At 35.3% G+C, this 18,883-nt stretch overlaps 1 protein-coding gene across 9 annotated transcripts in view; it reads right to left on the reverse strand.

Annotated features, from left to right (window-relative positions):
* Positions 1-18,883, reverse strand: part of LOC114480492 (adhesion G protein-coupled receptor L3) — a 372,070-nt gene that overhangs the window by 13,367 nt on the left and 339,820 nt on the right. For all 9 annotated transcript variants that reach the window (XM_028474684.1, XM_028474691.1, XM_028474685.1 and 6 more), the window contains 3 exons: positions 16,494-16,585; positions 3,862-4,030; positions 2,924-3,049 (listed from right to left, as the gene is read on the reverse strand). In XM_028474684.1, coding sequence (XP_028330485.1) covers positions 2,924-3,049; positions 3,862-4,030; positions 16,494-16,585 — 387 coding nt within the window. The remainder of the gene's footprint in view (positions 1-2,923; positions 3,050-3,861; positions 4,031-16,493; positions 16,586-18,883) is intronic.

Raw genomic sequence — 18,883 nt, forward strand, 5'->3', positions numbered from 1 at the left:
CTTCAGGAGCCCCGCCCATAATTAAGGCCTTTTTTTTTCCATTTCTAGCCTAAACCTTAGATTTGAGTTACTTGTAGTTGTTACTCTTTGCATCTATCACCAACATCTCTAAAGGTCGGGGGGCCAAATCCTGCCCTTTTAAACATCTAATCCGGCTCGTACGTTAAAGTAAAAATACCTGAGAAAACATGAATCTTTGTGTAAAATATCAAATAATTTAGTTAAATTAAACTAATAGTTTCCGCAAGAACTTAGGCTCGGGAATTTTGACAATATTAAAAAAAAATAGAAACTTTTCATGGGAATTATTTACTGAAATTAGACAGAAATTGGTAATAATTTTATATCACTATCATATCCAAACATGATATTGGCATCCATACAAAAAAAATGCACTTTACAAAACAGATTTATTTGGAAATAGAACTTAACAATTATTCAAGGGGAGTTTCACTGAATGTGTCAAATTCAATGAAACTCAACAATATTTGCAGTGGTTTTCAGTTATCCAACGCTTGTATAACATGATGGAAGTCAGTTTTACGCACGATGGACCTTAAAGAGTAGCTAAACCCTGTGGTTTTGTCTTACGTGCGACGACTCGCTACTGGCTAACTACCTACTCAATATTCATTATATCTTTAAGTTCACAGTTCTCTCAATCCAACCGACTCGCCTCAGCCAGGTTTCCAACCATAGAGGGCAGTTACTCTTACATTTCTACAACACATCTGTAATACTTTGACCTTAGTTGAACTAAGATCAATCACCCACTACTTCAGACCTATATGCATTTGTTTTGTGGTTTTCTTACACTTTAAGCACCACTTGTGTACATCATCCAGCTCCGTGATATAAGACCACAGATGGGTTTAAAAATGACAGTGTCGGAATGTGCTTCACTGATTACACATTCATTCAGAATCCTCAGAGCTGGCAATAAATAAAATCTTTGAGTGTTTCCATTCCTGTATCACTCAGAAAGCGCCTGAGCATGAGGTTAGACCCATCTTGCCAAAGCATTATGCATAATTAAATGCTTTGATCTGCGTGTGGAATCAAGCTTGTATCGTGGGTTGCTCGACTCTGAGGACTATTTATAATTGAACACTGCAGGGAAATGACACTCTTTGGAATCTGGATGTGATGTTCAATTATGGCGCATAATAGAAATTGGACATATGCTCCATGATATGGTCTTTGAGGAAAATGTATTAACACTTATTCATAGCACAAACATGAAATTGACATGTCTTGGCAAGGACAGTTTAACTGGAATTTGGGAGCGTGAACAATTCCTCGCCAAGCCAGAGCCAATAGTTACAAAAAGTGCCACAGTATCAGAGCATATTATGATGACAAACTTGGATTTAGCTTTAATTATAGTCTTTTGACTAAAATGCAACTTCATTTTAGTCCAAATTTAGTCATCCATCCATCCTCCTCTGCCTATCCGTTGCCCGATCGTGGGGCCGGCATCCCTGGCAGGGAAGACCAGACTTCCCTCTCCCAGGCCACTTCTTCCAGCTCCTCCGAGGGGATCCCGAGGCGTTCCCAGGCCAAGTGAGAGACATAGTCCCTCCAGCGTGTCCTGGGTCTTCCTCGAAGTCTCCTTCTGGATGGACGTGCCCTGAACGCCTCACTAGTCATCGGAACTATTTAAGTTATAGTGTAGTTTTAGTCAACTAAATGACATTAAGATTTTAGTTGACCAAAATATAAAGCACAAGAGTGCTTTTTACTTTTGTAAAGATTGAATTACCATTTATCAACCTGATATCGGATGGTATTAGATATCACTTCAAATGGGATTTAAAGCGATCAATGCGTAAGGCCACACACCTCCACATCATCCTACTTCCTATTGGACCACTAAGCGGCTTGTCCCGCCTTCAACGCAACCAAAGTAATTCTGTTTGTATTTGGTCTCATGGAAAAATTTTAGTTTTGTTATAAAAATAACAATACATTTTGATCAAGTTTTTGTTAGCGTCACTGAAAAAATGTAGTCGACGACAACTATGATGAAAATATCTAGTCAACAAAATGAAGACTGCACAGTATGAGTGATGAGCTCAAATATCATTATATGGGGCCCAAACATGTAACAACCACTAAATCATATTTGGGTCATTCCATGTCATTTTACAAATGGTCCACGCACTTTGGTTTAAAAAAAATTCTGAAATTTTTGCCAATTATCCCGTGATTATTCAATTGCTTTGAATTAAAAATTACAGTTTTGATTTGATCGGATTAATATTTTTTGAGATATGGGAACAAATAATAAACTGCATTTTGGTATAATAATACAGCTTCACCTACTCTCTCAGAATATACAAAAATATCTGCTATACATTCTATCTGGTGGACATGCCAGCCCCTCAAAATTAGAATAAAAATTGTGGAGGTTTGGGGCTGGAACATGTTTGGGCCGTCACTAAACAACTTTACATATAGCTTTAGCTTTTAGCTACGTACATAGACTGTTTAAATCATTAATGATTAGTCAGATATATAAATTGTTTATTGGGTGACAGTCTTTTGACATCCGAAAAAATCCTTTTTTAAAAAAAAATATTTTCAATACCCTATAACTATATGTGGGAATGTAAGAGAAAAATCTGATCTCTGTTTTCATTTATAGTATAAAGATGACTCTTTCATATATGATGATATAGCTATTTTTTTTCATGCAACTTCTTCATTTTTGATTTTGGACCCCAACTTTGGGTTAGTTCACCACTCGACGATATTGAAAATCCTTTACATCTATTTAATAAAAACATGCAAAACTGGTCAATTATCATTTCTCTAAAGAGGTACATGATGAGGTGGCATCAATTCGTTCATGTGTGATACAGAATTACAAAAAGTAGAAATATCATTTTTTTTTAAAGGAATAGAAAAGGTGTCATTCAACCTGTGAGCCTGCAGAGTAGCGTCCTGGAGCGCGGGAGGCGGGGCCTTTTCCAGGACCAATGGAGCTGTCCACACTTTTCCCACTGCAGCAGTGAGTCCGCAGACACTTCCCATACTCCTTACGCACCTGAACAAAGACAGTCGGCAAATGTTACATTGAATTTTATCATGCTAAAACAATGGGTTTGGGTTTCAATACTTAAATACTTGGCAAGTGTGTTTGGATCTAATTCATTATAAACTTGTTAACAGGAAGTCACACTTTTGGAATTTATTTTCTGTATTTGATTTTTTTAATGGTTGGATAATCTTGTAGATTTCAAACAGAAGTTAAAGCACATGTGTCAAACTCAAGGCCTGAGGGCCGAATCCGGCCCTATAGAGCATCCAATTCGGACCACAGGAGACAGAAACAATTACAGAGAGAACATTAATTATTGCATGAATTATCAAATAATCCAGTTGCAGATATCTCAAAATTAGCAATTTAATGAAATTCTGCAATATTTTTAGAGGCTTGAAGTTTTCCTTTGTTTATATCACATAGATGCAGTCATTTTCCATCTCAAATTGTGTAAAGAACTCTCAATTTTTCCACAAATCTTCCTTCAAAAAATTCCTTCAAATTACACAAAAATTGGTGACAAAAATCAAGATTTGTTTTGGAAGTGAAGCTCCGGCAGGGACTGACATTAAAAACTATAGGACAAAATTATGTTAAAAGTGTTATTTTTCCAACCTAAAATCTGCGGCCCACTTGAGATTAAACTGGTCCATATTTGGCCCCTGAACTAACATGACTTATAGAAAGGTTTTTCACTTTTCCACAACATTGGGTCACAATGTTCTGACACTGATTCCAAAGTGGTGCAGTTTGTGTGATTAAAAGTTACTGCACAAGAAATAAACTTCAATGTAGTGCATTTTTTTTCCCCGTACCTTCTTCTGGAGCACACAGTGGAAGATGAAGATGAACATTCCCTGCAGGGAGTTGAAGACGGTGAAGAGGTAGGCCATGACCACCGTGCTCTCGTTGACATACATGAGGCCAAAGGCCCACGTTAGGCCCAGGAGACATAGCAACGCAATGGCCCCGATCACCCACGATCTGCAGCGGGAGGAGAAATGTACATTAGAGGTCTTTCTACTAAAGTTACTGGTTCACTTAGAGTTATAGAAAAGAGAGTTGTTTGAGAAATTAAATAGGAATCAATGGAATTCACCAGTGTTTTATAACAATATGGCAAACAGAGTGCGAGGGTGAACTTGGGAAAAGAGTTTCTGTTAAAATTGAGTTGTTTAAGCCTTTTGTCAATGACACTCAACGGTTTATACTCACATTCATTCGTCACAAGCCAGAAAAAAGTCATACCAACACAATTAAATCAAGTTAAATGTAACAAAGATATTTGAGCTGCGACATCTGCAAAAGAAAATGAGAAGTTTGAGTTTTGTTGCATCTCAACAGTTAGTGTTAGCCCTTAAAATCTCCTCCAATTGATTCTTGCTGACATTTATGAAAAATGAGTGATGTGCCGATACTGGTATGAGACCCAATAACAAGGTGTATAAGAAATATCCAATTTTCTTGTAGTGATTCCAGCAAGTTCCTTTTGTCTTCTTTTCTAATCACATGTTAAGGTTTCATTTATTCAGACACCTTTTGTTTCAGGAAATGTTCTTTGATCTTTTGACATGTTTCAACCGTCAAGGACACACCAAAGCGATCAGCATACGCCTTTGAAAAAGACTGGCAGCTGACAGTCGGAACATGTCATGTCGGTGTTCAAAGAAAATTTCCAGAAAAAAGTTATCTGAATGAATAAAATACATTATTCCATTCGTCTGTTTAAAATTGATCTAAATTCTGTTTTAGGGAATACCAATTTTCCTTTTATATCTGTTTTATTGGCTTTCCATAATTTAATGTAATTACTAATAACCTACAATTACGCCAACAATTATGTAATAGGGATGAATGAAGTTACATCTTTGTATATCAGTTATTCTATTTGTATTTTTTTGTCTATTATTTGTATTCACGTGTGTGTGTGTATAAGTTTTAAGTTTGTAGTTCTTTTTTGATTTTCACTTCATATTTTGTTCAATATTTTCATTTGTCCTTTAATATTGATTTTTGTGTACTTTGTTTATACATTTTTTTCCTTATATATCAAAGTTTAATTGTGCAGTTTTGGGCTTTGTTCCTTCCATGCATCTTTAATGTTGTTTTTTAATGTATGCTAAATAAATAAATGGAAAAAAAAAAAAAGAAAATTATGCTTCAGAAAACAAAACGGTGTTCTCAAATCTTGATTGACTGTGACTGCACCGTCTAGCGAGATTTTGCTTTATATATGATGACAAGCCCATTTATTTATATCTTCCAAACACTTGCTACACATGTAACCAGTTGTGTAATGAGGAAAATTTGGTGAAAATGAGTGATATTCTGCCAAAACGTGTTGGGTGTTATTCCATGACAAGTAATTTAAGTTACATGAAGTTAATTCAGTGATTTTGGTTCCATTATAAAATCAAATGCCCTACAATGGGTACCTGGTGAGTACAGATATCATTCTAGGGGTAAAAAATATACATATATTTTTCCACTAAAAATGTTCCTTTTTTCATGAAGTGAATGACGTTCATCCTTGCTTGTTTTTAGGCTAATTTAATGCTACAATGAACTGAAGATTCATTTCTGTTGAACGCTTACATTTCTTTCATGCAACGATAATTTAATCTTGACAACATTGTGACTTACCTTGTCTTTTGACTTCCAATTACATTACTTATCGGTACTAAAGCATAAGGTAATTAGTTCCACTAAAATGTCTTCATTTTTTTTGTGTTTTTTTTCTTTAAAATCCAGTTTCTACATTTAAGCATATTTCATTGAATTTCCTTGCCTGAGCCAGCTGGGACACATCACTTTGATCAGTAGCCTTTGTGTTGTGATATGGATTGGATGCAGATAAAAGGCAACGCTCTCTAAGCCCACCAAATGTGTGAGTGCTATGCGTCTACGTTAGAGGAGCACGGCGCAGATACAGGTGTCGTATAAAAGTCATCTCGCTTGTCACATGTGTGGAAGCTTAGTACATCTAAGAGCAGAGTGCATTGTGTGCACGCCAACACAAGCCTTCAAACATGACACAGTGCTCAAGTATAAATCCACTTAATGATTCGGAGAGGCAGCCAGAAGGATTTGAGCGCTAGCTTGTTTATAGCAATGAGTAAATGAAAGATGGCATTATGGGGCAAAAAAATAAGAGCTCCTTTGTTTTTTTGGTTTTTTTTGGTGTCTTACTTGATCTCAGGTTCGTAATCCTGATAGCTGAAGGATATGACAAGAGGAAAATAAGAGAGAGAGAGAAAGAGAGAAAACAAATCATAAAATGAAGCACACAATAAAGTCGATGCCATGTTGAGGTGAAGAGGAAAGACTATTACTGAGATGTTTAAGAAAAGTTATGAAGGGAAAACAGAACACACAATGTGTAGCATCGACATCCAAACTCTAGGTACAGATACCAACCATAATAATCTATTGGTCACAAAAGCCCCAAGCTCCTCTAATAAATGCTTGGCAGAGCTTCACATTTAAGCTCTAATAAATAGGCCAGGAACAAAAAAAAATAAATGATTTATGAATTCACCGGGGCAACCATTAAACATCATTTTCCCAGGGCTGTCCTAATGACCGGTTGGAAGAGGTACTTCATCAAGGTGATTGCCTCCAGATTGGTTTGCAGAAACACGGGAGGTGGACACAATAGAGCTAAATATTGTCCTTTGACCAGAGGTGGATTAGTTCCATGAATGGTTGATGATGGGGTCGGTAGGGGTCACAGGTAACACATCTGGAAGGACGGACGATCACGACGGTTTGGCTAACATCAGTCTAAAAAGTTTCATGCAAAGTAGAAAGACTTGAAACATCGCCAGAAGAAAGAAATACAAAGTTTTTGTAGGAGTGCTTACAAATATTTATGGAACTATTTGCTTTTTATTTAGTCGCGGCCAAACCAATCAAGGTCAACTACTTCTTATACTTGATGAAGGTCTTTGTATTCAAAGTTTAACATATCAATGATAACATCCAGAACAGATTTTAGGTGGGTTTCTCGTTCTTTTTTTTTTCATTTCAGTTAACATTTCATCATTTTATTATAACTAGGGATGTTTGATATTAGTTTTTGACGATATCGGACGCTGTGTTGATATTGTCTAACACTAATTTTCCAATATTACGATACCAACATGTACATACACACTATTATGTAGGTCACATTAATATTTCTCCATTGAAATAACAGGTTAAGGCTACTTTTAATGCAATGTACTACTTGATGTACTGCACAAATAAACATTATTCATGCAAAATAAGAAACGTTATTCAACTTCAGTATTGCAAAAGTTCTTAAAAAAAAGCACATAGTTTTTTCAATATCGGTATAAAAACAGATACTGACGTCGACTGATGTAGCATTTTATGCCTAATATTAGTGGGCCGATAATTTTGCCCATCTCTCATTACAATCCTAATAATAATTTTTTTCAGTTTTAGATTGCATTGACAATTTTTTTTAACAAAAGAAAAGCGTGTTATCATTATTTTAAAAAATGTATTTGAATTATTTAACATAGGCCAAAATGAAATGAAACTATTTTCTTATGAAAAAGAAAAAAAAAGGCCAGATTAAGATTATTACGATAGATTATTTATTGTGTCAAATGAAGGGAAACAAATTACAAAAATTAATAAGAAAAAAACTGTAGAATGTAAAAAAAGGATATTGATAACTACGATAACTTTCTGCATTTTTTTGTGCCATTAAAAAAAAAAAAAAAGATTAATTGTGCGATTGATCTTTTATTAGCTGTGTCTCGATCCGATATCGGTCCAATATCAGCCCAAAAATGAATTTCGGATATCGGATTGATATTTCCGAGATTTCTTTTTTTTCCAATTAATTTTTTATTTATTTTATTCAATTGTAGAATACTGTAGATATTACGTTGAAGGTTAAAATGTATGAAACCAATTGGTTAATAATAATAATAATAACTGAGTAACATCACTTGATCAAGCCTTTTCGAACATTCCGCACTACAAAATAAGTAATTATAATTTTTTTTATTAAAGATTGATGATTCGTGCTGATATCGGATCAATATCGGTATCGGCCGGCACGCAAGGCTGCAATATCGGAAATGAAGAAGTTGTATTGGGACATCCCTATCTTTTATTGACGAGGTCAAAACTTAGCCATGTTCATAATAAAATATGAATTTATCTCTTTTTAAAACAAACATTTAATAATTTGATCAGCTTGTCAGTGTGTCCATTATACAAAAACACTCATTATCCCAAAGGGCTTCACAAGCTTTTGATAGACTCTTAAAAAACACATATCTTTTCATCCGTCACGTCCACGAATCATTTTAATGCAAGCTTGGTTATTCTAACTCGGAGTGATGGGAAAAATGTTGTTAGGAATCATGAGTCATCGCTTGTGGCAGCTGCTCTCTCCACTGCGGGGTGAGGAGGGGAAAAAACACATCAAACACAACACGGGCACTACTCTACACCTTCTACTGTGGAATGCTGCGTCTTACCGGTGCCACTCTACAATAACACATCCATCATAATAACGGTAGCTAAAATGAAAAGAAGAAGAGAGAGAAAGAACAACAACAACAACAACATAAGAGGATGAGAAACAGAAAATTGTTCAAGTTAAACATGACATAAGATTAAAATAAAAAAGGCAGAGTGAGGTCCAATCAAGAGAAAAAGGGAAGAAGAAGAAGAAGAAGAAGAAGAAAAAGAAAAAGAAGAAGAAGCGAGAGAGAGAGAGAGAGTAAAAGATGAAACACTCATTTTTAAAAAAAAAAGCAGTGTGATGAAATCTCAACAGAGAACGTGACATCAAACCATAAAAAGGAACCGAGCTGAATTAAAAGGATTACAAAAAGGGAGACACACCTTATTAAACTATGCAAAAGTGACTTAATTAACCAACGCATCAAACATTTCACCTTTGATAATTCATCTTACTATGTGAGGAATAAGGCAGGTGTGAAAAAAAGATGTTCGTCAATCGGGTAAAAATAATAAGGGACGACAGAAAGTGAACAAAGTCATATCTGACTTTAAAAGAAACAAGGTGATCAAATGACATCACGTTCCGTCTTCTCTGTTGATCAATCACTGGCTAATGAGCACCAAGCCTTCGGTTAAAGACAGAAATCTTTCCACTGAGCAAATGTCTCTCTTTAAACTTCTAGTAATGGATTTTTTTTTTTTTTTTTTTTTGACATATTTGACTTTTAAATGAGTGCAATAGTTAATATCCTGTTCCTTTCACTAATGAAGCCATGCTTCATCGCTGACAAGGTTTGGTAGAAACAGCTTCTCTTGACCTAAATAACTCCTGAACCCAAGTTTGAGAACACTTAGCTTTGGAATATCGCTTGAGATATTGTTTGCCAATGATGCAAACCAACCCTAGACAGGTATTCATTCTGAATCTGGACCTGAATATACAGTATAAGCACATGGTTTTGAGGGAGAAGAGCTTTAAAGTAGAAGAAGAAGAAGAAGAAGAAGAAGAAGAAGAAGAAGAAGAAGAAGAAGAAGAAGAAGAAGAAGAAGAAGAAGAAGAAGAAGAAGAAGAAGAAGAAGAAGAAGAAGAAGAAGAAGAAGAAGAAGAAGAAGAAGAAGAAGAAGGTGATGGTTTTTGATCTTCTGATTTATACGCCAAGACAAAATATTAAAAAACACTAATAACGCAAACAAAAGGAAATCAAATATATCTGCATATATAGACCTTTTTTGTGGCTTTTGTGATTAGAAATCTTGAGCCTTGTGACGTCATCAATAAGAATTGAAGACCGACAACGGAGTTTGCGCATCCGATGCTTATTTAGCATCGAGGTGGCTAAAATAGAAAATAGGTAAAAACTATTAATCAAATTTCACACAACCAAACTAGTGAATGGCAAGCTTTTTACCATTTCATAGCCTCCAAACAATCAAGAATCAGCCTAGCAGTTAAAAGGACCTCATTCACTTTCACCCAGGGCGACAACAGTTACATTATAAGTGTTAAGTGCTAGGTTTTGATTGTTAGAACCTTTTGATTGTGATCCACTTGACTTCGCAGTGCATTTTTGTTTGAATAGTTTTGGATTGTCCTTTGTACCTTGTGATTTCCTGAGTTGTAACTTTTTTTTTAATTGCAAGGTGTTGTTCTTAGTTGGGTTTTCTCAAACATACTCGGGCGCACAACAAACTTTTTGTTCTCCCCAGATCGTACATAGTCGGGCGCACCGCCACATAGTAGTTTTATTTTCATTAAAATCCTACATGTCCCATGATTCTTAGCACTTCTCTGTAGGCCTTGTACTCTTTTTAAAGGTTCCGGTACTTTTGTAGTTTGTCTGCCAGTCTCTCCTCTAAGTTCTCTCCCACTCTGTTTCACCAGGCCAGTGAAACGCAGGTCGGTGTTACATTTAATGCGGGTCGATACAATGCCGAGCGCTGCTTTGTGCGACACCAAGTACGCGGAGAAATCCGCGTGGTAGTAAAATCTGAGCTTTGCAGTTAATTGGCATGGTGGACTGGAGTATATTTGAGCCTTAAGAGTTGTGATTGGTTCCACGTTTATTTGATTAAATCGCTTCATTTCGGGCTCGTAACACTGGATATTAGTTAAGAGATATCTGCAATTCAGTACCGCCTAGTCAAAGTTAACATTACCAGTATCTACACAACGAAAGAAATTAAAAAACTTTCCTCAATTAAAGATGTAGATATTTTCTTAGATATTGGACATTCTGTTTTGGCTAGAATAAATAACTAACTCTAGACATAAGTGCAGTAGTTTTTGCCAAGTATTCAGATTTGACAGTAACGAGTTGCAAGTACTCACGTTACTGGAATTGAGTTGCTTTTATGGGTACTTGTACTTTTTGGAGTATTTTTCTAAATCAGTCATTTTACTTGTACTTAAGTACGTTTTAAAATAAGTAATTGGTTACATTCACACACCCAACCGTGAATGGGTAAATTCGTATTTGTTGCTTTAAAATGACTAACGGACATTGTGAAACTACAAATAAACGAAATGACCAGACAACAATCAAATGCATCACATCATAGCCGACCAATCAGATTAAACGTATAATGCACGGTGCCAAAAACAGCGATGAATAGAGGTTGTTTTCTCTGTTTTAGAGTTGATAAATGTAGCTATAGCTATATACTTTATTTTAAAAAGCAATTGTACATTTTGACAAACCTTTTATTTATTTATTGTTGAAAATAATTTCAGTTCTAATTGTCTTATTTATTACCAAAAATAAATGTGGGGAGTGAAAGTAACTAGTGACTACTATTTATTTGAGCTATTTTTTTTACTTGCACTTGTGTACAATTTTAATCAAGTAACAGTACTTCTACTTGAGTGTGATATATCAGTACTCTTTACACCTCTGTAAGTATTTTACTCAATTACTTTAAAAAGCTGAACATCTGTTTTAATTATGCTTTAGCCCAATCTGGCAACACTGATCATCAGTCCGAATAACCATTTTTTTTGGTCTGTTCTGTCCTGCTCGGCTGTAGTAAAGAGTCGTTACGTGAGGCGTTACACACATTAACATCCACAGGCTGTGGGGTAATAATTAGCTGACCTAAAGGCTGTTTTAGGACAATAGTAAAAAATCCAACAGTAATAGTCGTCAAAATCCCACACATCCCTAATAGAAATCACACACTCTGTAAGTGTACTACTTTTTCTTTTTTTTTTTTTCCAATGGCTCCTTCAAACATTGCAGTGTTTTGTGAAGGTGCAGAGACTTTGTGGTCAGGGGGGTCAGTTGTTTGGTACGTTTCTCTGGCTGCAGTGTTATAAATCACGGGACACCCTCAACCCCCAGCAGTCAATATTTTCCCGCAGAACAAACTATACCGTGTATCTCCGTGCACCACAGATGGGTACATTAAAGGACATGAAAAATGTTGACCAGCACCGGTAGTTTTTCAAAGGCAATTACTCAACACACACACACACACACACATATATATATATATATATATATATATATATATATATATTGAAATGTCTACCTTCTGTGCAATAAAGATGGCTTTAGATGGTGTTCTTTTTCAATTTTACTGTGTGCAAATAAGGTTTGAAGCCACATTTGCAGTAGTCTGCGTACACTGTAGGCTATAGAGTCACTCAAGGTGAGTCCGTGTTAGAAGTGGGTCGTTTAATTTGTAGATATAAAATAATAGATTTAAGCATTGTTTGCGTGTAGTTGTTTTCACGTGTCCTAGTGTGAAAGATTGATTTGTTCGGTGAGGGTTTAGTCACAACTTATGAGTCCAGTTTTCTGTGAAATGTGGAGAAGGCATGTTAATAAGCTTCCAAAATTAAAAATAAATGTTTATAGTTGTGGATATGAAGCTGTGGACATTATGATGACTAAAAAATTCCATCAGCTTCTGTCGACTACATTTTTTTTTTTACGTTACAATACAATACAATGCAGTAACAAGACTATGACTAAAAGACACATGAATAAAAACTATCATAATGTCTTGATATTTTCTAATAAAAGATGAAACAAGAAAGTTCAAATGGAATGAAATCCAATCAAAACTACTTTTGTTGCGTAGAAGGCTCGTGCTGTGGCGATTCTCAACTGGTGGGTCGGGACCCAAAAGTGGGTCGCGAACCTGTACTGGGTGTGTCGAGGAAAGCTGGGCAAAAAAAAAAAAAAAACGACTTAATGTCTGTCATGTTGGACTTGTCTTTTATTTTGACAGGCATGCTGTGAAATGCATGTTGAACAGCAAAATATATAGATTTATGTTTTAAAAAAAGATTATATATGCGTGTTTTCAACAGCTATCTTTGAAAAAAAAACTAAATTTGGTTAATTGAATTAAAAAAAAAAATCTTACGCATTCATCACCGACACAATTCCACATATAGGTCACTCCATCGTCTATTTCGTGTATTCAATTTTATATTTAAAAAGTAGCAACTCAGACCTCACAAAATCTAGTAGTTTTGATTTAGTGTGGTTATTCAAAATACTGAAGCATTGACTAAAATTACACGTTTCTTGATTATCGTTTTAATTCTCTGGCTTTTGTTAGTGTTATAACAGGTTGATAAATGCTAATTTACTCTTTAAAAAAAGGCATCAACTCTTCTTTTTTAAATTTTAGTTGACTATATGTGTGACAGATTTAATGTCATTTAGTTGACTAAAACTACAATATCACTAAAAAATGGTCCTGATGACCAATTTTTGACTAAAACTAAGTTGCATTTTAGTCAAAAGACGAATCATTGACAGACTATTTTCTTATTGTAATCTCTGCAATGATATTGTTGTTGGTGATGAGTTTTATTTGCTGTTTGAATGCCAAAGTTGTCATTTATAAAGAAAAATATTTGCCTAAATTTTATGCAAGACACCCTTCTATGTTCAAACTTTTTTTACTGATGCAAAATGAAAGTCAAAAAGTAATTTATAAACTTGGTGCCTGTTTGAAAAAGGTTCTTCCTTTGTTAAAATATTTGTTAAAAAATGCTCTGTTTTGTTTTGTTTTGTGAACTTGTGCTCCATGCCATCAAATAAAAGATAAGTTAATTAAATAAAACATTGGTATAAAGAGGTTTATTTGGTGTTTGTAGTTTTATCCAATCAATATTTATCCCAGCCACATAGAAGAACTTCCTTTATTGCTTCCAATGTAAAAAAAAAAATGTAAATCTGGCTCGGGAACATCGTGTAGTGAATTTGCAATGGATTCATACAGTATCTTGGCTCGTCTGACATGGCACAACCACAGCCAGCTATAACAAACTAAAAATGTTGTTTTTAATGTGTGTTTTTGTCTTGGCTAAAGAGACCAGAATGGACAGAGGTCACCATACTGATAAAAGACACAGTGCTGTCTATAATGCAGACTAATGTTCCCAGAGTGGCCTAAAAAAAGGAAGACAAACAGTAAAAATATATATATATATATATAAGCTGGAAGCCACTTCACACCATCAGCAGAATGTCGCTGAATCATTGAAACTATAAATCCAGTCTCTCAAGTAGAAAATGTGATTATTTTCTATATATTTTTGAAACGTAACATAATTTTTTAAGAGTCTTTGATAAATCCAAGTAAAACAGATCACAAAGCAGAAGAGTGCAGAGGTGAAAGTACATTCAATAACAATAAAAGAATAAAAGTGCTGTAAAGTTAACGACTATGAAGGTTTAATGTGTTTTTTTTTTTCTTGCCTTAACCTTACTGTAACCCTTAGTAAACATATGAAGATACATTTATGCGTCCGGAAAAAGAAGTACCAAAAGATATTTGCAAAACTTACACATTTTGTCATCATTTGATTTTGTTTTAATGGAGCAATATGTGGAAACTTCTACACGAGATACACCATTTTTGTCTATCTTTTGGAGATGTTTAATTATCACCTATATGATAACAAAATCGGCAAAACATCTGTTTGTAGTTAGAGCAATAAAATATCGGTGAGTTAAAAAGTAATGGTTCTTAAATCGGGCTGAAGCCCCGAGGGTACTTAGATTTATACGATGCAGGATTTAAAGCAAGAACAGAACGTTTATTTTATTTGATGTCAAACCACCATCATAGTAGTAAAGCTGTTTGACAGAAGAATGGCTGCCAATCTGTGCCTAAAGTCTTTCACGCAAATGTCATTTAATTGTTTTTAGATAAAATATAAGTCTGTTTGACATTAAAGTGAGATTGGTATGTTTTTATTGGCAGTAATATCCCTGGAATGGTCTATGTCTCTTGCCATTTTCTTTTAGTATTATATTTTATACCAACATATTGTACCTTAGGCGAGTTTGCCTGCAGTGAAAGCAGCTTTATCTACATTCTCCACTGAAAAAAAATGTACTTCAGCAGCTTTGCCCACCACAACTTTTAAAAGTGCAAGTAAATAATTTCGACAACAACTAAAAGTTTGTTTCTGAGTGATAGTTATTGTCCCTCAAGCTTTCATTTTTTTTATTTTTTTTTTTTTATCAGAAAGCAAGCAGACACACAGTGTGCAACACACACAAAAAAAGTCGGAAACCAAATGAATATTCATCAGTGGCATGTTGACACCGAGATAACACTGGGTCAGGTCTGTCAGATTGTCTCCTGGCCTTTTCCTAAGCAGACGGCCTTATTTGTCTGATAATGATGGAGATGCTGTTTGATTTTGACCCTTGCTGGCACAACCTTTTGGCCTTAGAAGTGCTTAGCATGCAAGTTAAGGTTGAGGCAGGTGGGCACAACATACGCAGAGTTTGCAGGGGCGGGGGGGGGCATCGCCCCCTCCAAAGTGGTCAAAGGTTTTCACTACAGTTCATAACATACAAATATTTTAAGAGCCGTAAAACACAAAATACATATGAATTCATTTGTTGTTCTTTTAAAAATAAAAGCTTTTTTTTAAGCTCGAGTCATGTGACCAAATAAAATAAGTTTTCTGCTGCTTTGATTCTAACATATTACTGTAAGTTTCATGTCACATATGTTAGTTCTACCTCAGGTTTGTAGTATACGTTTTAAGTGAAATTGTTTCAAAGTTTTGAGACTTTAGGTTGGTTCTTCTTCTGTTGCACAATTCTTCTTCACTATGTAAATGGTGAAGCGACACTGCATCCAGCAGTTCATGTGTGGTACTGCAGCAAAAATGAAGCAGAAATCGGCCGCCGGACCGATTTTAACCTTAATTTACAACATCAATCTAAAAATGAGGATTTTAAATAAAATGGTCAACCTCACGAAGCTAAAAAAGAAGAAGAAATCAGGGCGGAGCTGCTTTCTTCTTTTAAATAAATGTTACATTTTAATTTCTACTGCAGTTTTACTGTGTTTCGGACTAAATGCTGGGATTTATTGGGTTTTGGAATGAGGTGGGCAGTGCTGGCTTGTTTATGTCGCCATATTTTTGTTAAGTTTGACAAAATAATTTACTGCGCTTGATGTGATGGTTGCGTCTTAGAATGGTTTATATGGTTAAAAACAGAAGATTCCAAGCTTTCAAACAATACATGATACTTGTGATATACTGCTGTGAATGAGTGAGAACATGCATTTTGACCCGTATTCGGGATGTGTCAGCGCAAATGTTATCAATTAGCTTACCAATTATTTTTAGATTATTATATATGTTACACACACTGTGGTTGGCGCGAATCTAGAGACGGCCTATATATTTAATTCTATTTTTTCTTTTGCCCGCCACAAACCCCCCCCCCCGGAAAGAATCTTTAACTCCGCCTTTGGGGGCAAACCCATTAGAACTGGCAAGAAAAACTTTTTTTTTTGCAAGTTCATGCACAAGAGGTTAAATGTACAATCGTAAGAGAAAGGACAGTATGTCTTGGATTAGAGTAAAGCAAGTTTAACGTGCGTCCATAAACGCTCTTTACTTCCTTAACAAAACATGCTGAGTGCTGCTATTTCTGAACACCTTAAATGGGAATTCGAGTGCTCTTACTTGATGTTGTCCAGGCAACCGGAGTCCGGCTTCAAGATGGCAGTGTGATGGAACATCTTGTAGAGAGCGATGCCCAAGAAGATCACATTGAGCTGAAGGGTAAGAGAGGGAGGGAGTCAAAAACATAAATAAATAAAAGAGAGAGAGAGAGACGGAGGGATGGACGTGAAGCCATGTGATTCCTCTCAGAGATCCATTCATTTTAGATCAGGGCACTTTGTAGCACAAACCTGGAACAGAGCTGCAGGAGATGGTTTCCCACTTTGCCAAACAGAGCGCAAAATCCCATCGAAAGCTCTCCAGTGGTACAACGCTTTGGACGGGGGGCCGGTGAGACAAGACGGCTGCATGCTTGTATGAGGGAGGATTACTATCTGACTCCTTCACAAAGTGTCGGCACATCTGACATGGTGGCTTCACAAATTTAGGGAGTATGAGGAAGTGTTCAGTCATGTATTCTACTTTGCAAGTTGTAGATAGATCATAGTTAGCACAATGAGCAATGACAGGTTTGTTGGTTTTATGTTATCTGTTTCACATTGAATGATTTTATTCATAAAATGACTGAAAGATGGAAGATTTAAGACCTTACTCGTTTTCCGAAACCCAACATATCTCAGGCCACATGTGGCCCTGAAAGCTCTCCCCAAAGTAAATGCCCCCCTGAAAACCCACAAACAATACGGAAAAATACACTGAAAAAACAAAAATTGCTCCAAAAACACAACATGACAACACAAATGGACTCAAAAAAATTACAAAATACAAACAAAAACAAAAAAAAATACTCCAACAAGACAAAAGACCAACAGAAACATACAAAATGACTCAGAAAACATAAAACAACAACACAAACACACAAATTGACTAAAAGAATGTGCAAAATTACAAATAAAAGTTTTAAAAGTAAATAATTTCAACATCAACTAAAAGTTTGTTTCAGATGGACTTAAAAAGATTACAAAATGTAGGAAAAGAAACGACAAACACAAAAAAAAAAATCACAATTTGAGTCCAAAAGCACACAAAAATAACAAAAACATACAAAAATGACTCCAAAAAACTTTCAAAACACACAAAAAAGATGAAAAACACAAAATGACTAATAAACACGCAAAACAAATAAACAAATCAAAGTTCAAGTTTAAAAAAGCCAAACAAGTATTAAAAGTACAACTGAATAATTTCAACAATAACTAAATGTTTGTTTCTGATGGACTAATAAATAAATAAATAACAAGAGACAGATTAACAAAATACACCAGCAAAAAAATTCAAAACATAAAAAAATTGTTAATTTATGCTAAATATATGCCTCCAAAAAAAGTTTCAAAACACACACAAAAAAAAAACACAAATCAAAAAAATAAATGAGTAAAAACAAAAGAAAATGACTCTAAAAACACACAAAACTATAACAAAAAAGTATTAATGCTTATATTGATCAGTATTCTAACTGCTGATATGGTAATGTGTGATAAAGTGACAATCACATTTTCGTGGGAAAACCAACTTCGAAACAAAAACAATCCAACTCTAGTTACAAAATGAGAATTATTTACAATGACTCAGCATGGATTTCACATACCTTACCTCTGCATACAGAAAACAGAAAAATAAGCTAAATACATCACTTTTTTTCTTTTTTTTTTTCACAGAAGCTAAAATGTAGCTCCAGTTTATACCCCAAACATCTGCAGCATATGTCAGACATACAGCTATGAAATTGCTGAGAAAGATACAAATGAGTCACGATGCAGACTGAGATGCATCGGGGCTGAAAGCCTCAAACTAGAGCATGAAAATTCATTCAGCTTGTTTGGATTTAGTAACTGGGTTGTAAGCATTTAAAAAAACAGCTTTAAATCATTAGAAAATCGTTTTTTAACATGTTTTTTTTAACAGTAAATCATACCTTTTGACAAGCGCATTCCCTTTTGGATACACTGCTATCTAGCGTTGATATGCAAGGCTAATTGGTTCTTAGGAAATTAGCACCACGTCAAGGGAATGACAAGTATATACTATATTTAAAGCTCAGTAGAGGAAATACTTGTATGAGCATCATTCTACAGATTAATGGCAACGCGATTACAAAATAAGAGCTGTCCTAATTAGAAAACCACCAAAAACCTCTGCTTTCTTTGTTTTTGTGCGTGTACATCTTCAACCGGGGCTGTGCCTGAAGGGTGGAGGAGGATGGAGGTAAGGTGAGGGGAGTCGGAGCATGAACAGAATCAATCATAATCGCAGTGCGGATTACTCCAACACTGCATACGGAGCAGAGTTCACTCTCTCAGCTGTGCCCCGACCAAAGAAAAACCCTAAAAAAAAAAGTGCTGGAGCTGGTGCGGGGCGACAAAGCTGCAATAAATTTTCTACGCCCCTCA

This window comes from Gouania willdenowi, chromosome 18 (genome assembly GCF_900634775.1).
Source record: "Gouania willdenowi chromosome 18, fGouWil2.1, whole genome shotgun sequence".
Taxonomy (NCBI): Eukaryota; Metazoa; Chordata; class Actinopteri; order Blenniiformes; family Gobiesocidae; genus Gouania; species Gouania willdenowi.